This window comes from Ranitomeya variabilis, chromosome 6, assembly GCF_051348905.1.
Source record: "Ranitomeya variabilis isolate aRanVar5 chromosome 6, aRanVar5.hap1, whole genome shotgun sequence".
In the NCBI taxonomy this organism is placed as follows: domain Eukaryota; kingdom Metazoa; phylum Chordata; class Amphibia; order Anura; family Dendrobatidae; genus Ranitomeya; species Ranitomeya variabilis.
The window spans coordinates 173,152,916-173,180,116 of record NC_135237.1 but is presented as its reverse complement, the minus strand read 5'-3'; the positions used below and the strand labels follow the sequence as shown (position 1 = coordinate 173,180,116).

At 44.6% G+C, this 27,201-nt stretch overlaps 1 protein-coding gene across 6 annotated transcripts in view; it reads left to right on the top strand.

The window, feature by feature from the left end:
- The first annotated feature begins 1,748 nt into the window (after positions 1 to 1,748).
- Positions 1,749 to 27,201, top strand: part of AMPH (amphiphysin) — a 425,845-nt gene continuing 400,392 nt past the window's right edge. For all 6 annotated transcript variants that reach the window (XM_077269267.1, XM_077269266.1, XM_077269265.1 and 3 more), the window contains exon 1: positions 1,749 to 1,885. In XM_077269267.1, the coding sequence (XP_077125382.1) occupies positions 1,817 to 1,885 (69 nt within the window). In that variant the 5' untranslated portion in view covers positions 1,749 to 1,816. The remainder of the gene's footprint in view (positions 1,886 to 27,201) is intronic.

Sequence of the window (27,201 nt, the reverse complement as noted above, 5' to 3'; positions counted from 1 at the left end):
CTTGATACGTCCGGACCCGGAAGTAGAGCGCCGGGAACGCGCAGCAGCAGGGAGAGAAGGACCGGCGCGCCCAGGCCCAGAGACAGAGAGGCTGGAGCGCGCAGCGACTGCATCAGGCGCCTCAACCGAGGGAAGAGAGTGGATGCGCCCCGACCCCGCAGCAGAAGAGCGGCGACACAGGGCAGCGGCGGAAGTGGTAACAGTCATCACATGGACACTTCACTCATATGTGATTTTCATACTTCTGGTACTTGTGACAACGAGCTTCTCTTCCTGCTTCTCTCAGTTTTTCACTGAATATTGAGAGCATTAGGGAGAGGAGCTCATGGGTACATGACTAAGGCTACTTTCACACATCAGGTTTTCAGTGTCAGGCTAAATCCGGCGAATTTTCAAAAAACCGGATCAGGCGAATGTTGCCGCCGGATCAGGTTTTTTTCCCCATAGACTTGTATTAGTGCCAGATTGCACCGGGATGACATTGCGTTTTGTCTGGTTTTCGCTGGATCCGGCAAATCTGACGCTTCCGGTTTCTTGAAAAAACGTCCATTGCAACGTTTTTTGTCTCCGGCGAAAAAGCCTGAAGCGCCGGATCTGGCGCTTCCGGCTGTTTGCTACAATGAAAGCCTATGGGAGCCGGAAGGTGCCGGATCCGGAAAAAGGCGGATCCGGCGGCCGGATCCTGCTTTTTAAACTGAGCATGCTTCAAATGTCTTTTTATCTAGATCTAGATAAGCTAGTCGGATAAGTCAAAAAGACGGATCCGTCGCATCAGTTTTTTCAAAATCTGCGCCGGATCCAGTTTTTCCAACATTCGCCGGATTTAGCCTGACACTGAAAACCTGATGTGTGAAAGTAGCATATGTCCTTGGGAAGGGGGGGGGGGCGCCGACTTGCCTCTCATGGTCAGTACTCCCGGCCGGGGCGGCAGTCTCTTAAAGGTCCGCGATGTAAGCGGGGACATTGGTGTTATCGAGGACAGCGTTATTTGTGGTGTCTCAGCAGGACCCCATCAGTCGGTTCCTGTCAGCACTCCCTGTCAGCTCACAGCTGATCTTCTCTGACAGGACTCTCTCGTGCGCCGTTCCCGCCTGAACTATTTGAATTTCTGCACATGCATTAACTGCCTGCTTAGCGATGCCCCCTTCTCTCGAGCACAGGGACCCCCCAAACTCTCCCCCCTGTATCCTAGGTGACAGACCCGACGGTTCTGGACCCGTTATGGATGAGGCAAACCTGGTTAGTTTCTCCCCCTTATACATTAATGTGGAAAAAATGAATTTACCAAATGGCTGCAATGAAACAAAGAGTGAAAAATTTAAAGGGGTCTGAATACTTTGCGTACCCAATGTATGTGTCTTTTTATATAGTGTATGTAAACTTCTGGTTTGAACTGTATATGTACAGTATATAATTAGTGAACTCTGTACACCATCAGTTTCGCAGCCTGTGGACAAGGTTCGCTGCTATTTTTCATCTTCTTGAATCTGCAACTTCAGGACCCTGGACAGCAGCACACACACTTGGCTCCATCTTGGTGTCTGTGATCTTCCTTGCCTGCTGCTCCCCTCCATTTAATGATGCCACATACAGAGTGCTGTCCTGCTGACAATGTCCCCACAGCCGCGGCCATTAGCCACATGTAATACTGCACTATGTGCTTCTTCTGCTCCCTCTTCATTTTCTCTTTTTCATCCCATCACTCCCCACTCCACTCCACACATGTCTCCTCCTCTTCCCTCCCCTCCCTTCTCATTTTCTCTCAGCCTCCAGGCTCCATCTGATTCCTCTCACTTGGCTCCCTGGACCAGCAGCCATGGCTGATATGAAAACAGGCGTCTTCGCTAAAAATGTCCAGAAAAGGCTGAGCAGGGCTCAAGAGAAGGTGAGTGAACAGAGGCAGCCTGGCCTCCACATCGCAGATAGAGGCAGCCTGGCCTCCACACAGGGCAGAGGCAGCCTGGCCTTCACACAGGGACAGAGGCAGCCTGGCCTCCACACAGGGACAGAGGCAGCCTGGCCTCCACACAGGGACAGAGGCAGCCTGGTCTCCACACAGGGACAGAGGCAGCCTGGCCTTCACACAGGGACAGAGGCAGCCTGGCCTCCACACAGGGACAGAGGCAGCCTGGTCTCCACAGAGGGACAGAGGCAGCCTGGCCTTCACACAGGGACAGAGGCAGCCTGGCCTCCACACAGGGACAGAGGCAGCCTGGCCTTCACACAGGGACAGAGGCAGCCTGGCCTCCACACAGGGACAGAGGCAGCCTGGTCTCCACAGAGGGACAGAGGCAGCCTGGCCTCCACACAGGGACAGAGGCGCCTGGCCTCCACACAGGGACAGAGGCAGCCTGGCCTCCACACAGGGACAGAGGCAGCCTGGCCTCTACATAGAGACAGAGGCAGCCTGGCCTCCACATAAGGACAGAGGCAGCCTGGCCTCCACACAGGGACAGAGGCAGCCTGGCCTCCACACAGGGACAGAGGCAACCTGACCTCCACACAGGGACAGAGGCAGCCTGGCCTCCACACAGGGACAGAGGCAACCTGGCCTCCACACAGGGACAGAGGCAGCCTGGCCTCCACACAGGGACAGAGGCAACCTGGCCTCCACACAGGGACAGAGGCAGCCTGGCCTTCACACAGGAACATAGGCGCCTGGCCTCCACACAGGGACAGAGGCAGCCTGGCCTCCACACAGGGACAGAGGCAGCCTGGCCTCCACATAGAGACAGAGGCAGCCTGGCCTCCACATAAGGACAGAGGCAGCCTGGCCTCCACACAGGGACAGAGGCAACCTGGCCTCCACACAGGGACAGAGGCAGCCTGGCCTCCACATAGGGACACAGGCAGCCTGGCCTCCACATAAGGACAGAGGCAGCCTGGCCTCCACACAGGGACATAGGCAGCCTGGCCTCCACATAAGGACAGAGGCAACCTGGTCTCCACACAGGGACAGAGGCAGCCTGGCCTCCACACAGGGACAGAGGCAACCTGATCTCCACACAGGGACAGAGGCAGCCTGGCCTCCACACAGGGACAGAGGCAGCCTGGCCTTCACACAGGAACATAGGCGCCTGGCCTCCACACAGGGACAGAGGCAGCCTGGCCTCCACACAGGGACAGAGGCAACCTGACCTCCACACAGGGACAGAGGCAGCCTGGCCTCCACACAGGGACAGAGGCAGCCTGGCCTCCACATAGAGACAGAGGCAGCCTGGCCTCCACATAAGGACAGAGGCAGCCTGGCCTCCACACAGGGACAGAGGCAACCTGGCCTCCACACAGGGACAGAGGCAGCCTGGCCTCCACATAGGGACACAGGCAGCCTGGCCTCCACATAAGGACAGAGGCAGCCTGGCCTCCACACAGGGACATAGGCAGCCTGGCCTCCACATAAGGACAGAGGCAACCTGGTCTCCACACAGGGACAGAGGCAGCCTGGCCTCCACACAGGGACAGAGGCAACCTGATCTCCACACAGGGACAGAGGCAGCCTGGCCTCCACACAGGGACAGAGGCAGCCTGGTCTCCACACAGGGACAGAGGCAGCCTGGCCTCCACACAGGGACAGAGGCAGCCTGGCCTCCACATAGGGACAGGTAGCCTGCTCCAGCTGTGCACAGTGGCAGCTCCCCGGCCTCCATGTACAGTGAGGCGTTATCATGGCTGATTGTATCTGGGCTCATCAGTGGGAAATGAAGTAATGTGTTACATGCATGTGGAGGGAATGGCTGCTCGGAAGCCATCGCTTGTTCCAGGTAACAGCTTGCATCCCTTCTGCTGTCAGTGAAGTGTCACACTGGAGGGGGAGGGAGTGTCTGTGTGTGGAGCTCTCCGGGCACCTAAGGGTTACTTGCAATGCAGCAGCATCAGGGGCCAGGGAATATATTGCAAGGCTGCACTACCGGCAATGGTGGGAGGGATTGCATGGTGCAGATCCAAGAGGAAACACTTCCACAAGGTCGAATTGCTGCAGAACTGTATGTGTAGGACTGCAAAGCCAAGAATATCCCAGCAGCTGCTTCCTGCAATGTCTCACCTAGAAATGAGAGTGGACTTGTTCTTTCTACAGACAGTGGGACTGATAGATGGCAGCTACATCTGTGTGCAAATCCTGCTATCTCATATCTATATAAGTCGTATGTGGCTCTATCTATCTATCTATCTATCTATCTATCTATCTATCTATCTATCTATCTATCTATCTATCTATCATCTATCTATCTATCCTATCTATTATCTATGTATCCTTCCATCTATTATCTATCCTTCTATCTATCTATCTATCTATCTATCTATCTATCTATGGATCTATCTATCATTCTATATATCTATTATCTATCATCTATCTATATATCCTTCTCTATCTCTCTATTATCTATCTAGCTATCATCTATCTATCCTTCTATCTATCTATCATCTATCTGTCTAATTATCTATCCATCTATCTATCTATCTATCTATCTATCTATCTATCTATCTATCTATCATCTATTATGCATCATCTATCTATCCTTCTATCCTATCTATCTCTCTATTATCTATCTATCTATCTCTCTATTATCTATCTATCTATATATCCATCTATTATCTATTATGTATCATCTATATATCCTTCTATCTATCTATCTATCTATCTATCTATCTATCTATCTATCTATCTATCTATCTATCTATCTATCTATCTATCTATCTTCCTTCTAGCTTCCTCTTGTCAAAGTCACATGTATTTTAATAGGGTGCTTTTGCCAGTATATAATATGGTACATTTCGGATCATAGACCTATTTTCTTTATTATATGACAATTAGTAATTATGAATATTTTTACTGATAAGAATCATATTGCACATTAATGATGCATTTGCATTACACTGATATACTTGCCTGGGAATGCAGGTTTCACGATAATCGTGCACTTTAAGCAGGCTGCCGATCACCTAGCAAATAATCAAAACGTTCGTTCGTCGGGTGAAATGATCTTTTGTATTGCATAAAAGATCATGTTTCTCGGCAGCGCATCGCATCATCCTGTGCTGCCGAGAACATTGGCAGCTTATGTGCTCTGAACAATCTATTACTGATCGACTAGAGCAGGGTCTGTATGTCAGCGGGGTATCAAACCAGCAATCGGTAAATATTTACCAATCAGTGGTTGATTTACACTACAAAATGGGGAAAAGTAACTGCCCCTCAGCCAATATCATGCTTGTACATCTGTGTGTAACTGACTGTAGCTTTGTACTGTACCTGATGGAAAGCTTAGGAAGGATGTCTACATGCACCGTCTTCTTGCTTTGGTGCGGATACAAGAAAACCCACCGTTGTATTGTAATGTGCAGGTATAGTAATTACCGCGGTCCGGTACTATACATTGTACTGTAACTCCGGGGCGTTTGTTTTGGCCATATGAAATGCTGACTAGAAAGAAATTTAGGCCAAATGGCAGCACAATGGGCCAAGTGCTGCTGTACAAAGATTACATCTGTCATTGTGATTTGTTGGGGCAGATAAACAGTCTGCTGTCACTTGTCCCCACCCCCACACATGTTCAATGCAGTAAGAGGATTGTGTCCCTGTTAACCTTTTCACTGATCCATGGCCGGGGTGTCACTGTTCTAGGTGCAGCCAGTGCTTAGTCTTGAAATCCAATGTCAGCTCAGATCTCACCTTCACTAGATAAGGGGAGAACCTAAGACAAGAGATCCCGTATGCTTAGTGTTCTGCTGCTTACAAAAAATGTCTGCAGTACATCATATAGCTTACAGCACACCCGTATAGCACATCCATCCTTTACAAGCTGTCTTTGCATCCAAAGCTATTGGATGGCATATACATTAGATTCGGGAGACTTCCATCTCTTGTGTCAGTCATCACTGAGGTTCAGGTTCATTAATCAGATGGATTAGGATGAACAGTGTGGGAGGTCCTATCCATGATCACAACGTGAAATGAAACCACAATGAATTGAATAATAATCTTTATTTATATAGCGCCAACATATTCCGCAGCACTTTACAATTGAATATTGTTATCCATACTACATGCATCGTCGGTAAACAATGCTATATGATGCACCGTATTCACACTTTACACGTGAGTGCCCAGTCTGTGCTAAGTGTCATTGGCTCCTAGTTCTATAAATTAATCAATATATATCAATATCTGCAATGTCTGACACCAAATAGCTAATGAGCTTATGGGAAATCAAATGTCATTTTAGCAATGCTAGAAAATGGTTTAGAAAACCATTACCCTAATCTGGACCCACATGAGCAGAAAATAAAAATGTGGATACATAAGATGCATGTTGGGAAGTAGGAGATTGAAGAGCCATTTATTATAGCTCTGCCATGCATGGGTAACCTGACCACCTGCATAGTGTCACTTAATACAACCCATAGACCATGTCTTTCTTCACCTTCACATTTGAACTATATCAGATTTCTCTAGCAAAAATTGTGCATGGTTTTAATAATTACCTGTCTATGGGAAAGCAGGACCTGGGTATACAGACTTGGGAGGTTTCGTTTTTACCTCCAAGTAATTTCAAGCTTTTATTCTTAAAGCTGTGACTTGAATTGGCTGCTTATATACTGTAGTTTCCTAGCTCATATTCCAAAGAACCAACCTGGTCATCATTAGTGCCATAAACGATGCTTCCCTCACCGACCTGCTACATCAGCCCAAAGAGTTCCCCTTCAGCAGGGACATTACAAATGAATGGCTCTCCATGCAATACAGAGATAATAGGGGCGTTTACACTGCAAGATAATCACGAATGAGCGTTGTTAAAAAATGCTCATTTCATGATTATCTTGCCATGTAAATAGGCTGACGCTCATACTTGTTCAGGTGAAATTATTTTTTACGCATCATAAAAGATAATTGTTCTTGGCGGTCCATCATCATGTGTAAACAGGACTCTCGCCGCCGAGAACCATAGCAGCCTATAAGCACTGAGCAATCTAGTATACATCGCTCAGTGGCCATTGTTTGCTTTGGTGTGCCTGTGTAATCAGGCATCCAAACTACCGCCAAGTGGTAAAAGTTTACTGATTGCCGGTTATATTGTGCTGTCGGTCGGTATGTATAAATCGACTCGTAGAATAGATCTGTTTTCTGGTTTACAGAGAGGTGTGCAAAGTGCTCTGCTATAACATCCATGGGGACTGTCTTTGTATGTCAAGCACATAAATCTTGTGTGTGCTTTTGCAACTATTGTGTCTTTTGCAACTATTTTGTCTATTGTTCGATGTATCAAACATAAAAAGTGATCAATAATCAAGACTTCAGCTTGATAGACAGGCAAACATACATTTCAAAAATACACATTTTTAACCGTAGCTTAATATTTCAGCACTTAAAATCAAAACAGGTATTAATAATCATACACAGATTATGAGATGCAAAATCTAGATAAAGTACTGAGTATTGACGTCAGCTTCTATACATATACATATCATGTCTCAATAGTACAGACATAATAATAGTAAATTTTATTTACCCCCAACATATTCTGCAGCGCTTTACAATTCAACGGTTTATATACAGCATTTATAAGTAGCAACGTTAAAGATAATACAATAATTAAAGCAAAGATAATGACGACCCTACTCGTGAGAGCTTACAATCTACCAGGGCCGGCTCCGGGTGAAAGAGTCTCAGTGGGCCCCCCCTTTAACATACCACGATTCATGATCGCATATAACACAGCCATGTAGTATATAACACAGCCCACGTAGTATATAGCACAGCCACGTAGCATATAACACAGCCATGTAGTATATAACAGCCCACGTAGCATATAACACAGCCACGTAGTATATAGCACAGCCACGTAGTATATAGCACAACCCACGTAGTATATAGAACAGCCATGTAGTATATAACACAGCCCACATAGCATATAACAGCCCACGTAGTATATAACACAGCCCACGTAGTATATAGCACAGCCATGTAGTATATAGAACAGCCATGTAGTATATAGCACAGACATGTAGTATACAGCACAGCCCCCCTCCCCCCAAGAATGGCCCCATAGTCCAGTACTCATTGTTATAGTTACAAAAAAAAAAAAAGAAACACTCCTCACCTCTCAACGTTCCCACGCCACACTGCTCCCTCCCTGCTCTGGTCTCGGTGGCTGCCACTGCACTGCCTGATACACAGCGAGTGCGCGATGACGTCATCGCGCACCCACAGCGGCAGTGTCAGAGGCAGAGTGGGGAATGATGGGAGAGGGAGCGTCAGGTGACGCGCTCTCCTCCATCATTTGCTTTGAACTTTACCGGCAGATTCTACGGGCAAAAACCAAGCCCTATGCAGTCTATACCCTATGACTTGTAAGAGCGTTTGACTGCAGGATTGGCCAACAGGTATTTTTAGTCTGTAATCATGCATAGCTACTAAGGACACAAAATAGTTGAAAAATAGTTGATGCAATTGAAAAAAAGATACAGCTCTATCAAATCTAACCTATAACTTAGCATGTTGATCCAGAGAAAGACAAAAATCCCATTAGGCAGATGTTAATTGCTCCATATTAGGGGAAAAAAATATTCCCGGCTCCAAAGATCAAAATACATTTGTAGGTTAAGGTCTCATCACAGAATCTAGTACTCTGAAACTGTAATATTATATTTATCAAGAAAGGCATCCAGGCCTCCTTGTACTTTTGTAGTGAATCCACCATTACAATATCATGCAGCAGAGAGTTCCATAGTCTCACTGCTCTTACAGTAAAGAATCACCATCTGTGATTATGATTTAACCATTCTTACCTATGCAGTGGCATGTAAAAATGTGGGAACCCCTGATCAAAAGTACTGTTATTGTGAACAGTTAAACAAGTTGAAGATTAAATGATCTCTAAAAAGGGCTAAAGTTAAATATGACACATTTCCTTTGTATTTGTAGGCAAGAAAAAAAAAATCATTTTTTAAATTGTAAAAATTACAAAAAGGAAAATTGACCAATGCAAATATTTCACGTTGCATAAAAACTGCATCTTTTCTGGTAAGGAAAACAGATCTAATAATAAGAAGGGCTAATGATATTACCAACTATATTTGCTAAGCAGAATTGATCATCCACATTCTCAGCAATAAATAATTTTTGGGGATAAAAGCCATATTTACCTATTTCTAGAATACTCCTTTAGCATAGGCTCCCGTCATCAATAATTTGCTCCTGTTGTATTCAGGATAGAAGTTCACATATGGTGTAAGGGGAAATGGATGGTTTTATGTAGCAGAACTGAATCGTAATCTAAAATCCAAATCAAAATGAGTGGATCCGTGAATATTAATTTTGCAGGCATTTTTGTTATTGACCCCCATGGCTCCTGAGTATTCTGTTTTGAGTTTTCATTCCTCCATACAGTTAGAGAGATATGAATGTTTTAATTTAGTGCTAATTTTTATGGTGTTTCAAAGGGGCGGGGCTTACAGGATTATCTGGGGGGGGGGTGTCTGTAGGCCATGCTGCTTTATTACCCTATGAGCCACGCCCCCTTTGAAAAGAAGATAAACAATAGCACTAAATAAAAAAGCCGAGGAATCATGTGTCAGATAAAAAAAACCCAAAACAAAATAAAACCCAAAACACTAAAACCATGGAGTACCCAGGGAAGCAGCAGAAACAAAATAACAGCAAAAACTGGAAAATTGTGACCTAATGACAGTTCCTCTATGTATAATGTATAGGAACATTGGTGAAATGTGTTTAACTCATCTCTAAAAAGAAGAAAAGTCTTATTGAAGGAGACTGATTAGTAAAATCCTTTCATGAACAATGCCTTTAATATATCATTAATAATGTGAAATATTTTAGATTAATTTTACATATTTCAATAATTTTAGAGCTTTCTAATTATCATTTTTTACTCTATGGCAATTGTAGTGCAGCGGTGTCCTGACAGTGCAGTGATGAGGCAGTGACCCAGGAAAGTTCAAGGTAAACATAGTTTTAGGCTGTGTGCACACGATGCGGATTTAGTGCGAATCTGCAGCGTTTTTTTCCGTGCAGAAACGCTGCAGTTCCGCAAAGTGATTTACAGTACAATGTAAATCAATAGAAAACAAAATGATGTGCTAAAGGTACCTTCACACTAAGCGACTTTGCAACGATAACGATAGCGATCCGTGACGTTGCAGCGTCCTGGATAGCGATATCGTTGTGTTTGACACGCAGCAGCAATCTGGATCCTGCTGTGATATCGCGGGTCGTTGCTGAAAGTCCAGAACTTTATTTGGTCGTCAGATCGGTGTGTATCGTCGTGTTTGACAGCAAAAGCAACGATGCCAGCAATGTTTTACAATGGTAACCAGGGTAAATATCGGGTTACTGACTGTGAGCGCCGGCCGGCCGTAAAACACAGCACAGCGGTGACGTCACCGCTGTGCTCTGCTTTTACTTTACGGCCGGCCGGAGCTCACAGTCAGTGCGGGAAGCAGACGGCCTGTTTTTTTTTTACATTTACAATGGTAACCAGGGTAAACATTGGGTTACTAAGCGCGGCCCTTCGCTTAGTAACCCGATGTTTACCCTGGTTACACGGGGACTTCGGCATCGTTGGTCGCTGGAGAGCTGTCTGTGTGACAGCTCTCCAGCGACCACACAACGACGAAATAGCGACGCTGCAGCGATCGGCATAGTTGTCGATATCGCTGCAGCGTCGCTTAATGTGACGGTACCTTTATGGTGCGGAAAACTCCACATGGAAAACGCTGTGGATCAAAAGAAGTAGCATGTCACTTCTTTTGTGCGAACTGCAGCATTTCTGAACCCTTCCATTATAGAAATCCGCAGGGGTAAAAAACGCAGAAAATCCGCACAAAATCCGCATCAAATCCGCAACAAAAACTCACAAAATCCACATAAAAAGCATGTCAAATCTGCACCTGCGTTTTCTGCCAGGAGATGCGGATTTTGTGCAGAAAATTCTGCACCCCAATCCGCAACGTGTGCACATAGCCTTAATGTCCAAAAACTCACGAACAAAATAAACGGTATCCTCCGGACTGCATCCAGGGAACAAGACAGTAAATGTGTCCGGTTGCACCATCGTATCACACTTTCGGGGTGCCAGCAATTCGCTCCTCTTGGCTCTGTGTTCCCTCACGCAGGCGGAGCTTTTGCGGAGCTGACTGCTCTGCAACTTGCAAACTCCACACTGACACACCCAACCCTCTACTGCATTTACTACTGTTATTTACAATAACCTGTGGCTGTAGGCCACATAAAAAACACGGCCCGGGGAGGAAACAGACTGCCCCTCTCCCTTCCTGTAGTCCATTTCAAAAATAAAAGCCCATGACAGGTTTTCCTAAATCTGCCTTGGACAAATAGCTTGTCCAAAGCCCATACTCACTTTTATTCTGCATTGCAATCACAGCTATGCCTGTGACTGCAATGCACTCCCATGGTCTCAATATGCTTGTGTGCGCATCCTGGGGGACACATAGCGACCCTCACATATGACCCCAGTCACTACCTCACACAATGCATTTTTTTGTAATAAAAATGAATTTAGAAATAATACTGTAAGTAGAAAATGTGGCCCGAATGGACCAGCTTGATCAAAGGTACATAGCATATTTACATATATTCTTCCCCATGGTGTAAATTAATTTTGATTTTCCATCTGTGACTTTTATTTGCTAGCTGAAGGCATATACAGGATGTTAGTGGAGCATTATGAGCCCAGGCCCAGCGGAGTAAATATTAGCCCGGCAGCAAACAGTGTACATAAGTTCATGTAGTGTGTTAGATCAGCTTGGTACATCAGTGGCCAGGTTTACCATTAATTACAACCTGATATGCAGATTGGGGTCTGTTGTTGTTTAGTGTTATCTGATAACGAGGGATGATTGAAGTGGGGCACGTACAGAATAACTGATCATGCACAGCCAAAGAGGTTTATCTAAAGAACCTTTTCATGATAAATAATTTCTACGGATTTATTCCTAACATTATATTAATTGAATACCTGCAATGCACCCAGTATTGGCCATTCCCAGCACGAGGGCGCATTAGTGGCTTATTTCTATTATTTGTGCTTGTAAAGCCAAAATGAGATATCCCCCTGTATACATGGGCCCTGGAGCACTGCATTGCTTTCATGCTTCGTGCCATCCCAGTAACTGGCTTGTGGCTTTTGAACATATTTAGCAATACAAGACAATGATAAAGCCTTATTATTATTATTATTATTATTATTATTATCTTACTGGACGTATTCAGAAGCCATAGGCAATACTAGGTGATGTTACCCTGAATGCTGTATATGTTAATTTCCCTGTTGTTGATCACAAGATTGGTTTACTGCCCTGGGCCGTGGGTTATAGTCTAGGCCCGATTACTTTAGAAGTTTTCTGGATCCCAACTGCGATTTGATTTATTTAGCCGGCGTCACACTAAACGTATGGAAAATCGGTCCGAGTCTCTGTGCCGAGAGTCGCACAAGTGTTCTCCCTATGGTCCCTATGGTCATCTGTGTGCAATGTCTTTGCAATGCGATGATGCGATTTCCTCGCATCTGTGTATCCGTATGACATCCATATGACTTGCATATGGCTTTACTTTTCTCACTGCTTTTCCCCAGTGAATTTAATGGCTCAATGGGCTGAAATGAGGAAAGTGTGTGCGTATTTCTCGCAAGTCACACTGATGGTCCGTGTGGTGTCCGATTTTTTTTTCTTGCACCCATAGAATTGCATTGGCGAATTTCGGACGATATGCGTGTACAATCACAGCATGCTGTGATTTTACACGCACGTCGAATACGCCTAAGAAAAAATACGGTGATGTGAGCTGCCCCATAGATTAACACTGGTCCAAGTGCTATGCGATGTTTTCTCGCATAGCACTCGTACGTATTCTACAGTAGTGTGACTCCGGCCTTAGTGAGGTTGTACATGCCTTAAGGGAGGCAAAAATGTAAGTTTTTTGTATTATTTCCATTTAGAAAAACTAGCATTACAAAATAGGTCATCCATGTAAATTGGCTATTTTAGTGGCAAAAGAATTACATCTGCACATTATAATTAAAACTGAGTCACTGATAATAAGAGCATTGGAGATAATGTTTTGTAAAGCTTGAACCCATTAAGCCTACCATCTCCATGCACCAGAATGTACACATTAGTTTACACAGCAGTTTCCATATTCTTATAGCACAAGTCCCAATTGCTCCACACCTCCAATCGATCCGCTGCGCCTATTAACTAGTTAAATGCAGCTGTCAAACTCTGACAGCGGCATTTAGCAAGCGCATCCGGCCGGAAATGTGCGCACCGCTGACCCCCGTCACGTGATCGGGAGTCATCAGGGCGTCGGCATAACAGCCAGAGGTCTCCAGCAGACGTTTATGGTTGTTGATGCCAGATTGCCATGAGCGCCACCCAGTGGTCGGCACTCATAGCAATGCAGTAATTTTGCTACCTAGGGGCGATCTGAGCATCGCCCCTATGTGGCATAGCCGATCAGGCTATGCCAGCTTCTAGCCTCCCATGGAGGCTATTGAAGCATGGCAAAAGTAAAAAAAATGTTTTTAAAAACCTTTCGCCCCATTCAAAATAAAACAATAAAAAAAATTAAACATACACATATGATCTATCAATAAAAAAAGGATTAACCTGATCGCTAAACGGCGTAGCGAGAAAAAATTCAAAACGCCAGAATTACGTTTTCTTGGTCACCACGACATTGCATTAAAACGCAATAACGGGCGATCAAAAGAACAAAGAAAGTATCTGCACTGAAATGGTATAATTAAAAACATCAGCTCGGCACGCAAAAATAAGCCCTCGCCCAACCCGAGATCACGAAAAATGGAGACGCTACGGGTATCGGAATATTGCGCACTTTTTTTTTTTTTAGCAAAAGATTGGAATTTTTTTCCACCACTTAGATAAAACGGAACCTAGACATGTTTGGTGTCTATGAATTCGTAATGACCTGGAGAATCGTAATGGCAGGTCAGTTTTAGCATTTAGTGAACCTAGCAAAAAAGCCAAACAAAAAACAAGTGTGGGATTGCACTTTTTTGCAATTTCACCGCACTTGACAATTTTTTTCCCCGTTTTCTAGTACAAGACATGGTAAAACCAATGTTGTTGTTCAAAAGCGCAACTCGCCCTGCAGAAAATAAGCCCTCACATGGCCATATTGACGGAAAAATAAAAAGTTATGGCTCTGGGAAGGAGGGGAGCGAAAAACGAAAACGCAAAACCGAAAAAAGTTCCGGTCATTAAGGGGTTAAACAGTGTAGATTTCTTTTGTCAATGTAGGGATTAATCTGCTCAGTTGAGAGCTCCTGGAGCATTAATGCTCTCAGCTGTGCACTGTTAGCCACTCCCATCTCTTATATAATCTGGACCCTGGCTAGCACTCATTATCAGAGATAGCTTATGCTGCATGGCTGGAGGTTATTGGTGGTTATTATTGGATTAGGCGGTTGGTGGATTTATCTGTGACTGTTGCTAGGTTTTGAGTATGTGATAATTCCCTTTCTTCTCCTACTTTGGTTTAACCCCATCTTCTACTTCCCGGTGTTTACCTCTGTTGTTTATGTGTATATATTTGTATAATTGGTATTTTCCTTTACACCTGTTAGTATTGCCTTGCTAGTCTGGTTGATGTATTATGGTACACTTCTTCTCCCCTCTTCCCTGGGTGGAGGAAGGGTACAGACTGAGGGCGGAATCAGGAGCTAAGACAAGGTACGTGGCCCTGGCATCTTCACCATCAGAAGTAGTCTGGGGAACAGGGCGACCTAGGGTGCCCCTACCATTAGGGACAGGGAGGGAGCCCCTGTCCCAGGACACTCGTCAACAGAGTATTGACACCTGCCCATCGATATCTCTAAAAAAATTGTTTATTTCTTGTTTTTCTTTATTGCTTGTAATGGCATAACTGATCTTTGAAGGGTAAATGTAGCTGATGAAGGGACCCGGGATGAAGTTAACCAAAAGCGTCCCATACACTTTTGATAGCTATCTCCTACCACCTCCACCCTCACATATGTCACTATCTTCCCTTGGTTTTCCCCCTTCCAATTTGTCTATCCCTTCCCACAGTTCAACTCCTAATGTGTTGTCTACTCTCAATGTGTCCAGTCACATCCAGGAGCCAATCCTTCAATTACTTGCCCCTTCCTCTGTAACCCCTTCATCATCAAATGTAACTCAATCATCCCAGCTCAACAACCCCAAGGTCCACAGTATATCACCGTCATACAGACCCCGAACTGTTATGGACTGGTAATTTAGGAGCGACATGTGACTAGCTCTGGGCAAGTGGTAACTATACAGACCGCAGTTCCTGATCTTAACACAACACTAGCAGTAGCCGTGGGATGTTCCTGTCACTCCCTGGACACCTCGTCACAGCCGGAGAACTAGCTACCCCTAAAGGTAGAAACAGGAAAGCTATCTTGCCTCAGAGAAAATCCCCAAAGGATAGGACAGCCCCCCACAAATATTGACTGTGAGAGGAGAAGGAAATGACATACGTAGTATGAAACAAGATTTAGCAAAGGAGGCCAATTCTAGCTAGACAGACAGTAAGGAAAGAAACACTGTGCGGTCAGTAATAAAAACTAGAAAAAGTCCACCGCAGAGATATGCAAAAATCTCCTGACTAAAGGTGTGGAGGGCAAAAACTGCAGCCCAGAGCTTCCAGCTTAGCTGAATAGATCCATACTGATAAGCTGGACAAATGAGCAAAACATAGAATGTGCTGAACAATAAAGTCCACAACAAGTGGAGTGCAAAAGGACAAAAGGACTTATCTTTGCTGAACTGGACAGAGTGTCAGGGAAATCCAAAAGAGCAGTGGCTCCAAGCAGGAACAATTGACAACTGGCACTGATTGAGGAATAAGGCCAGACTAAAATAGCCGAGCCAGAAAGACGATCAGTGGGAGCAGCTGCTGATGCTAAATCCAAGAAGCAGCTATACCACTCAAAACCACAGGAGGGAGCCCAAGAGCAGAATTCACAAAAGTGCTACTTACAACCACCGGAGGGAGCCCAAGAGTGGAATTCACAACAGTACCCCCCCCTTGAGGAGGGGTCACCGAACCCTCACCAGGGCCCCCAGGCCGATCAGGACGAGCCAAGTGAAAAGCACGAACCAAATCGGCAGCATGGACATCGGAGGCAACCACCCAAGAATTATCCTCCTGGCCATAACCCTTCCACTTGACCAGATACTGAAGCCTCCGCCTCGAAAAACGAGAATCCAAAATTTTCTCAACCACATATTCCAACTCCCCCTCAACCAACACCGGGGCAGGAGGATCAACAGAGGGAACAACGGGTACCACATATCTCCGCAACAAAGATCTAAGGAAAACATTGTGGATGGCAAAAGAGGCTGGAAGGGCCAAACGAAAAGACACTGGATTGATAATCTCAGAGATCTTATAAGGACCAATAAACCGAGGCTTGAACTTAGGGGAAGAAACCTTCATAGGAACATGACAAGAAGATAACCAGACTAAATCCCCCACACGAAGCCGAGGACCAACACACCAACGGCGGTTAGCAAAACGCTGAGCCTTTTCCTGAGTCAACGTCAAATTGTCTACCACATGAGTCCAAATCTGCTGTAACCTGTCCATCACAGAATCTACACCAGGACAATCAGAAGGCTCAACCTGCCCTGAAGAAAAACGAGGATGGAAACCAAAATTACAAAAAAAGGCAAAACCAAAGTAGCCGAACTGGCCCGATTATTAAGGGCAAACTCGGCCAACGGCAAGAAAGCCACCCAATCATCCTGATCAGCAGACACAAAGCATCTCAAATAGGTTTCCAAGGTATGATTAGTTCGCTCAGTTTGGCCATTTGTCTGAGGATGGAACGCCGAAGAAAAAGACAAATTAATGCCCATCCTAGCACAAAAGGCCCGCCAAAACCTGGAAACAAACTGGGAACCTCTGTCAGACACAATATTTTCCGAAATGCCATGCAAACGAACCACATGCTGAAAAAACAATGGAACCAAATCAGAGGAGGAAGGCAATTTAGGCAAAGGTACCAAATGGACCATTTTAGAGAACTGGTCACAAACCACCCAGATAACAGACATCCTCTGGGACACAGGAAGATCCGAAATAAAATCCATGGAAATATGCGTCCAGGGCCTCTCAGGGTCAGGAAAAGGCAAAAGCAACCCACTAGCGCGGGAACAGCAAGGCTTAGCCCGGGCACAAGTCCCACAGGACTGCACAAAAGAACGTACATCCCGCGACAAGGAAGGCCACCAAAAGGACCTAGCCACCAAATCTCTGGTACCAAAAATCCCAGGATGACCGGCCAACACCGAACAATGGACCTCAGAAATTACCTTACTTGTCCATCTATCAGGAACAAACAGCTTCCCCACAGGACAGCGGTCAGGTTTATCAGCCTGAAATTCCTGAAGCACCCGCCGTAAATCAGGGGAGATGGCAGAAAGAATCACCCCTTCCCTAAGAATGCCAACCGGCTCAAGAACTCCAGGAGAATCAGGCAAAAAACTCCTAGAGAGGGCATCCGCTTTAACATTCTTAGATCCCGGAAGATATGAAACCACAAAATCGAAACGGGAGAAAAACAGGGACCATCGAGCCTGTCTAGGGTTCAGCCGCTTGGCCGACTCGAGGTAAATCAGATTCTTATGATCGGTCAAGACCACAATACGGTGCTTGGCCCCCTCAAGCCAATGTCGCCACTCCTCAAATGCCCACTTCATAGCCAACAACTCCCGATTGCCGACATCATAATTGCGTTCCGCAGGCGAAAACTTTCGGGAAAAGAAGGCACTTGGTTTCATCAAGGAACCATCAGAATTCCTCTGTGACAAAACGGCCCCTGCCCCAATCTCAGAAGCGTCAACCTCAACCTGAAAAGGAAGAGACACATCCGGCTGACGCAAGACAGGGGCAGAAGTAAATCGGCGCTTAAGCTCCTGAAAGGCCTCAACAGCCTCAGAGGACCAATTTGTCACATCAGCGCCTTTCTTCGTCAAATCGGTCAGGGGCTTAACCACACTAGAGAAGTTGGCAATGAAACGGCGATAAAAATTATCAAAGCCCAAAAATTTCTGAAGGCTCTTCACAGATGTGGGTTGAATCCAGTCATGAATGGCTTGGACCTTAACAGGATCCATTTCTATAGACGAAGGAGAAAAAATAAACCCCAAAAAAGAGACCTTCTGAACTCCAAATAGGCACTTAGACCCCTTCACAAATAGAGCATTATCACGAAGGATCTGGAATACCATCCTGACCTGCTTCACATGAGACTCCCAATCATTGGAAAAAATCAAAATATCATCCAAATACACAATCAAGAATTTATCAAGATAATTGCGTAAAATGTCATGCATGAAGGACTAAAATACAGAAGGAGCATTAGAAAGCCCGAAACGCATCACCAGGTATTCAAAATGGCCTTCGGGCGTATTAAATGCAGTTTTCCATTTGTCACCCTGTTTAATACGAACAAGATTATATGCCCCTCGAAGGTCAATCTTGGTAAACCAACTAGCCCCCTTAATCCGAGCAAACAAATCAGAGAGCAAAGGTAAAGGGTATTGGAATTTGACCGTGATTTTATTAAGAAGGCGATAATCAATACAGGGTCTCAAGGAGCCATCCTTCTTGGCAACAAAAAAGAATCCCGCTCCCAATGGTGACGAAGACGGCCGAATATGCCCCTTCTCTAAGGACTCCTTAACATAGCTCCGCATGGCGGTATGTTCAGGCACAGACAGGTTGAAAAGTCGGCCCTTAGGGAACTTAGAGCCTGGAATCAAGTCAATAGCACAATCACAGTCCCTATGTGGAGGAAGGGAACTGGACTTGGGCTCATCGAATACATCCTGGAAATCTGACAAAAATTCAGAAACATCAGAAGAGGGGGAAGAGGAAATTGACATTAAAGGAACGTCACTATGTACCCCTTGACAACCCCAACTAGTCACAGACATCGATTTCCAATCCAACACTGGATTGTGTACCTGTAACCATGGAAAACCCAGCACAACAACATCATGTAAATTATGCAACACCAGAAAACGACAATCTTCCTGATGTGCTGGAGCCATGCACATAGTCAGCTGAGTCCAATACTGAGGTTTATTCTTGGCCAACGGTGTAGCATCAATACCCCTCAAAGGAATAGGGCTCTGCAAAGGCTGCAAAGAAAAACCACAGCGCCTGGCAAATTCTAAGTCCATTAAGTTCAGGGCAGTGCCTGAATCCACAAATGCCATGACAGAGAAAGATGACAATGAGCAAATCAGGGTCACAGACAGGAGAAACTTAGGCTGTACAGTACTAATGGTAACAGATCTAGCGACCCTCTTAATACGCTTAGGGCAATCAGAGATAGTATGAACTGAATCACCACAGTAAAAACACAGCCCATTCTGACGTCTGTATCCCCTCTGTTCCGCTCTAGTCAGAATCCTATCACATTGCATAGGCTCAGGACTCTGTTCAGAGTATGCTGCCATATGGTGCACCACTTTGCGCTCGCGCAGGCGCCGATCGATCTGAATGGCTAGAGACATAGATTCGCTCAGACCAACAGGCGTGGGGAACCCCACCATAACATCTTTAAGGGCTTCAGAAAGACCCTTTCTGAAAATTGCTGCCAGAGCGTTCTCATTCCATTTAGTGAGCACAGACCATTTTCTAAATTTCTGGCAGTATAATTCTGCCACTTCCTGACCCTGGCACAGAGCCAACAAGGTTTTTTCCGCATGATCCACAGAGTTAGGTTCGTCATACAATAATCCGAGCGATTGAAAAAATGCATCTACATTAAGCAATGCCGGATCCCCTGACTCAAGGGAGAATGCCCAGTCCTGAGGGTCACCACGCAGCAGAGAAATAACTATTTTAACTTGCTGAGTGGGGTCACCAGAGGAACGGGGTTTCAGAGTAAAAAACAATTCGCAGTTATTTTTACAGTTCAAAAACTTAGATCTATCCCCGTAAAACAAATCTGGAGTAGGAATTCTAGGCTCTAAGGCTGGAGTCTGAACAACATAATCTTGGATACTCTGAACTCTTGCAGCAAGCTGATCCACACGAGAAAACAAACCCTGAACATCCATGTCCGCGCCCAAATCCACCCAGAGATTAAGAGGAAGGAAAAAGACAAAACAGACTAAAGAAAAAAAAATGGCTCAGAACTCTTTTTCTTTTCCTTCTTTTGAGGTTGTAAAGCGCTGCGGAATATGTTGGCGCTATATAAATAAAATTATTATTATTATTATTATTATTAACTCAATTTTGTCCAGTTTTACTGTTATGGACTGGTAATTTAGGAGCGACATGCGACTAGCTCTGGGCAGGTGGTAACTATACAGACCGCAGTTCCTGATGTTAACACAACACTAGCAGTAGCCGTGGGATGTTCCTGTCACTCCCTGGACACCTCGTCACAGCCGGAGAACTAGCTGCCCCTAAAGGTAGAAACAGGAAAGCTATCTTGCCTCAGAGAAAATCCCCAAAGGATAGGACAGCCCCCCACAAATATTGACTGTGAGAGGAGAAGGAAATGACATACCTAGTATGAAACAAGATTTAGCAAAGGAGGCCAATTCTAGCTAGACAGACAGTAAGGAAAGAAACACTGTGCGGTCAGTAATAAAAACTAGAAAAAGTCCACCGCAGAGATATGCAAAAATCTCCACACCTGACTAAAGGTGTGGAGGGCAAAAACTGCAGCCCAGAGCTTCCAGCTTAGCTGAATAGATCCATACTGATAAGCTGGACAAATGAGCAATACATAGAATGTGCTGAATAATAAAGTCCACAACAAGTGGAGTGCAAAAGGACAAAAGGACTTATCTTTGCTGAACTGGACAGAGTGTCAGGGAAATCCAAAAGAGCAGTGGCTCCAAGCAGGAACAATTGACAACTGGCACTGATTGAGGAATAAGGCCAGACTAAAATAGCCGAGCCAGAAAGACGATCAGTGGGAGCAGCTGCTGATGCTAAATCCAAGAAGCAGCTATACCACTCAAAACCACAGGAGGGAGCCCAAGAGCAGAATTCACAAAAGTACTACTTACAACCACCGGAGGGAGCCCAAGAGCGGAATTCACAACACCGAACATAAAACCCATCGTTTGTTAACAAATTTTTTTATTTTGTTTGCACAATCCCTGTTTTCTTTGTCTTTTTATGCGAAAACACACACATGTGTATTGTATTATTGAGTCAAGTTGTAAAGGGTGTATAACTGGAGGTGTTTTATTAGTAGTAAAGTCAGCAAATATATGTAGTAAGTCAGCAAACATATAGCATAGTAAGTCAGCAAACATATAACATTTAATTAAAGTGTATTAAACCATATCGTCTTGCCATGCGAGACGTCCAATATCCGAAACAACATAAGCAACAAACTTGTCCCTCATGTAGGCAACTTCCACTGTAGTCCTCAGAGGGTGATCACAGTAATCCTGCAAACTGGAAAGTGGTATCAACAGGTTTGTCAAGTTCTAATTGTAGTCGCTCTTTTGCCAGGATGTAATTGTGCATAACAACACACGCTTTGACCACATCATCAATTGTCTCAGTTTTTAGAATGATTGGTGTTCCCAAAACACGCCATTTTGATGCCAGCAAACCAAAGGCACACTCCACAGTTCTTCGTGCCCTTGTCAGTCAGTAGTTGAAAACTTTTTTGGTGTGATTCAAGTCCCAACTCGAGTAGGGTTTTACGAGGTTGGTACACATTTGAAATGCCTCATCCCAAACCACAACAAATGGCATTGGCAGTCCTTCATTGTTCAGAAGAGGTAGTGGCGGTGGAAAATTAAAATTATTACCATACAAACGTTTTCCCATGTCAGAGTTTTTGAACGTCTATGAGTCATTTCTTCATCCAAATGAGCCAAAGTCAACGGCGACAAATCGACACTCAGCATCTGCAATTGCCATGAGAACAATTGAAAAGTATTTTTTGTAATTGAAATACTCAGATCCACTTCCAGCAGGTTTCAGAATCCGAATATGTTTGCCGTCCACAGCCCCCACACTGTTAGAAAAATTAAAAATTGTATTGAATTTTGCTGCATTTTTCAGCCAGAGTTCAGTTGTGGGTTGGGGGAGGAATTCTGCACCCAGAATGTGACATAAAGCACGGCAGGTTTCTCCAACAATCCCAGAATTTGTGGACACTCCAATCCGGAATTGGAAATGTAGAGATCTTAAGGTCTCTCCGGTAGCCAGGAATCTGACGAACAGAAAACGGGGAAAAAAAATCAGTACCTGGCTTTTCTAACAATAATACAAACGACGTGTTTATTTTTCAAAATTATGTACCTCAGGGTCACCAACAGACATTCCTCAGCAGGAATTGCTCTACGTAGTTGCTTGTCCTGCCTGGTGATGGATCCTCTCACACGTTGCAGCAATTCATCGAAGCTCTGTTCAGACATCCTTGCGTAGTGGAAAAACTTCTCTGGGTTTGTACGCAGATCGGTGTGCAACGAGTGGTAGGCTCCACGACTCTCTCTGACTTCAACGATGGGGTGTTGCCAGTAGCGATTACGACGTCTTCTCCGTCTTGCTCTTCTTTCTTCTTTGCTAGCCACAGCAAAGGCAAAAGCCAATTTCAATTACAAATCCAGATTGCGATAGAAGCTCTCCATGCCAAGATCCATCTTGTAGCTGGATACAGCAACAAAAGATGAGGATTTCATCCCTGTTAAGGTCTATATATACAGAATCCCCATGAGACACGTCCATTGCGTGTGGCTTTTGTCAAGGAAATTCTCCTGGAACAGCATTTGCCGCATAACAAAATTCTTTGAAACTTCAAAAGCATGTGCTGAAAAAATGCAAACGCATGCAAAAACGCATACTAACGCTTGCACACACAGCTTTTTTATGGTGTCATGCGTAAGCTGATGCGGATAAAAAATGCTGTGCAACCATGCGTTTGCATGCGTAACCATGCGTTTGCGTATGCGGATGATACGCTGCGCATACTGACGCTAATGTGAACTTAGCCTAAGCATCCCGTGTTAGTGTATAGTCACTCAAGTTCCCCTTACAGCCGACCATTTGCAGAATAAATTCAGGCTCATAATCAGATTCAGAGTTGTATTTGTGAAACCTTTTTTTATGAAAAGAGTGATTTACACATTTAATATTGATTTAAAGCAAACATTAAATAAATTGAATATGTGCAGTGAATTCGGTATTGGCCAGTCCCACCAGTCCCAGCACAAGTGCTCATTATTGGCTTATTCTCCGAATGATTTGGTCTTCCTTAGCCCCTGCTTTACACCAGACATGCAAATGGCTAAATTCAAGCTAAATCCTTTTTCCATAGTATCTGCTACGTAGTGTGTTGTTCCTATTATACCTAGTTACTGCATAGTTAACAAAATGTGGTGTGGATGCAATAAATAATTGATGAAGCCACGTCTAGTGCCAGCCGAGGAGTAAGACAAGCTATCTCAAGCAAAATGTGCATGGCGTATAAATAAGTTATATAAAGAAGGCGGGCAGCCTGAGACTGCAGATAAGGCTGGACAGCACAAGCCTCTACTCACATGTGTGATAGGCAGCCATGTGGTGTGAAGTGAACTTGCCTTATACCACTGTTCAGCACATCGTTCTGTGTGAGACATACAGTAATATACAGACAGTTCTGTGTGAATCCCAGTGGTGAGGAAGACCTTGGCATATCCTTCAATATGCTAAAACATCAAATAGGTAGAATACCACATATGTGCTTTCTGTGGCACATTTTTCCAGGCCCCATTTAAGTACCTTTAAAAATTCTATCTTGTATAAATCTTTGCTTTTAGTTTAACAAGATGCTTTTTCAGAATTTTCTCTGGCACTGCAAATCAAAACTTTGTATTGCCTGACCTAATAGTGCTGTGATTTACAGCAGCTGGGGAGGACAGGTGAAGGCGCTCACCTCCAGAAGAGACTGGAAAGAAACACCCAGTTAAAATACAAGCAGAAATTTCACATACTGCTCTCCAAAAGGAACAATGCCTCTACAATGGCCTGATGCAATACAAAAAGGAAAAAGAGAGGCAAAACCAGGATAGCTCAGTGATTTTTTTACGAAGGATTTTGATTAATTTTTATTAGCAAATTACAGGTCTTTAAGTCTATGGGCAGGTGGGATTTATCTGCTGTAGAATATCCACAATAGAAAATCTAGAATGAAATCTACAACGGCAAAAACGCCTTTTTGATCTAGTGCAGAAATGGTACGAATGTGCAGCACATTTCACCTTAAGCGTGAAATGAGTGGTGAGAACTTGAAGTGAAGGAATCTTTGCAAATTTTTTTCTCAAAAAGTCTGATCTACAATGAATCTAAAGTACTACAAGGCCTCCAATTGTTCTGAAAACACTTGCATATCATTTTGAGATATTCTAGGACCATATCTAACTCATTTCAAGCTTTTCAACACAAGCACAGCCTTACTAATGTCAAAGTGACCTGAACATATATGGCAATGGGCAAGGGCGTACATATACATCAGGGTGCCCTATAGCAGAAGATCTAATTGGGCCCCCCAACTTAAAAAAAAACAATATTCGGAGGGGTCACAGAGGAGCATATCTCACAACTTTGCAGCCTTTACAAAGCTTTTTTCTCCTACTGAAGTCCTAGATTCCCCTTTCATTGCACCCATAAAGTATAATGCCAAGAAAAGTGCTACACAAGCACTGTATGATACTCCCACAGTGACATCATCCACAGTAGCATCCACACGCACAGTATGATGAGCCTAGTGTACACTACGTACACTACCTTAACTCGCCCAGCAATGTATGGTGACCCCAACACAGTATGATCCCCCAACTGTGACACTCACACAGCCCTCCATGCAGTATAATTGGCCTACATACAGTATAATGGTCCCACACCTCACCACACTGTATATTGGCTCCCACTAGCCCTTCAAACAGAATAATGGCTCCCACAGACCATGATGGACCTCAAGCAAGCCTTTCCACTGTCTAATTGCTTGCATAATGTAGAATGTCCCCCACATAGCCCTCCATAAATTATAAAGGCTCTCACATAGCACACCAAATATTATAATGGCCTCCACATAACCCTCCAAATGTCATAATGGCCCACACATAGACCTCCATATATTATAATAGCCCCCACATAGCCCTCCATATGTTAGAATAGCCCCCACATAGCTCCCCATTTAGTATAATGGGCCCCATAGTCATCCATATAGTATACTGCTCCCCATAATCCTCCATATACTATAATGCACTCCCCATAGTCCTCCGTATATTATAATGTACTCCCCATAGCCCTCCATATAGCATAATGCACTCTTATAGTCCTCCATATAGTATAATGTGCCCCATAGCCTACCATATAGTATAATGCACACCCCATTGTTCTCCATATAGTATATTGCACTCCCCTTAGCCCTCCATATAGTATAATGCACTCCCTATAGTCTTCCATAAAGTATAGTACACTTCCAATATTCCTCCATACAGTGTACTGCACTCCCCATAGTCCTCCATACAGTATTATGGCTATTAGCATGCACATCAGCGCAATGGGTGCCATGAAGTGACGTCATTGTGCCCCCTGCACTGAGATGTCAGACGCTGAGGAGGAAGCATCAGCTGATGTTCCCTCTTTTACCATTACTTACAACTGTATCGGCATCCAAAGCAGTCATGTGGCCTGCCGCCATTGGCAGTATGCCACTAGCACTGGGTAAAAGGATAGTAACATGTAGTAACCAAGAGCCAGTTCCTCAAACACTGATCTTCTTCACTGTTGTGCTTTAACACACTATATGTACAGTTTGTTCAATGTTCTATGGCTTTCTTTCCCCATCTCTATTGATAATCTGTGAGTGGTGACGTACTCTCACTATCCAGATTTAACACAAAATGGTTGCTGATTGTGCTTTTATACAGGCTAAGATAGTCCTTCCTGGTTGGCTGTGTTTTACCATGTGATGTGATAGTGGCAAGGCATTATGGGTAAGTGGTTGCACTCAAGCGTATGTGAGGCTCCTCTGACTGATGCAATCTTTCACAATGTGTAAAATATCAGAGGCCATTTTAGGCAATTTGTGTTATGTGATTCACAAATTGAGGGAATTCCGAAAATTTCAACATGAATTCAATTCACATAGAATGGATTCTCTCATCTTTAGTGAAAGCCATATTATTATTTGAAATGCCGGAGCCTTAAAATGTAAATGATGAATTACTTACTATATACTATTACTATATTTTATACTGAAAACTTGTGAAAACCACCAAAGGGTGGAGTAACCATAAACCATTAAACCCCAATTAAAACGTACACGTTTATTGAAATAATTAACAGTGGAACATACCAACCACAGAATATCATGTGCACAAAAAAGTCAAAAGAAGAGACCAAGTGATTGCAAAGACCCCCTGATCATAAAGGTAATCAGTGTGTACAATTATCAAGAAAACAGTTGCTTACCCATAATGACCCAGGATCACAAATGCTCTCCTTGCTGCCCCAATGCGAGTTTCGAGTAGCTGCTTTTCCCCCCTTTTATACTATAGGTGTCACGATCCATTTTTGGATTTGTGGCAGCTCTGGTTCCACTCTGTTTTAAATGTAGTTTTTTTTCCTTTCAGGACCAGCAGGGGTTAATGTCAGTTTTTCCCTCGCTGGCATTCTGCTGCACTGCAGAGTTGCTAGGTCAGCTGATGTGGGTGGTGACCACTCCCAGCATATGTTTAAATCGTCACCTGATGCATCAGATGACTGTTTGTGATAGTTTCTCTATGGAGACCAGCCGTGCAGTTGCAGCTCTCCGGTGTCAGCTACCTCTGGTGTTTGGAATCCTGTCTCTGTGTCATCCGCGGTGTGGAGCTTGGCAGCGGTGTCTGGAAGCTAAGTATTGTGTTTATTCCTTGTCCCTTTCGTGTTTGTCACTGTCCCCTGTGTGGTACTATCTGCTGTGGTGAGGCTAGCGCCCCTTGCCAGCCAGGGCAGTGCTAGGTGACAGCGAGGGACGAGCTTCCTGACGGCGGTGGGGGGAAGGACCCCCTTAGGGCATTAGGGGAGTGCAGAGACAGGCTCAGGTTTGAGCTCGGGTGGTGACCATCCCCCATTTCCCTATCAGTAAGGCCTTCCTCTCCTCATTTCCATCCCGTTGTGTGTGTGTTGCGCCGTCCGAC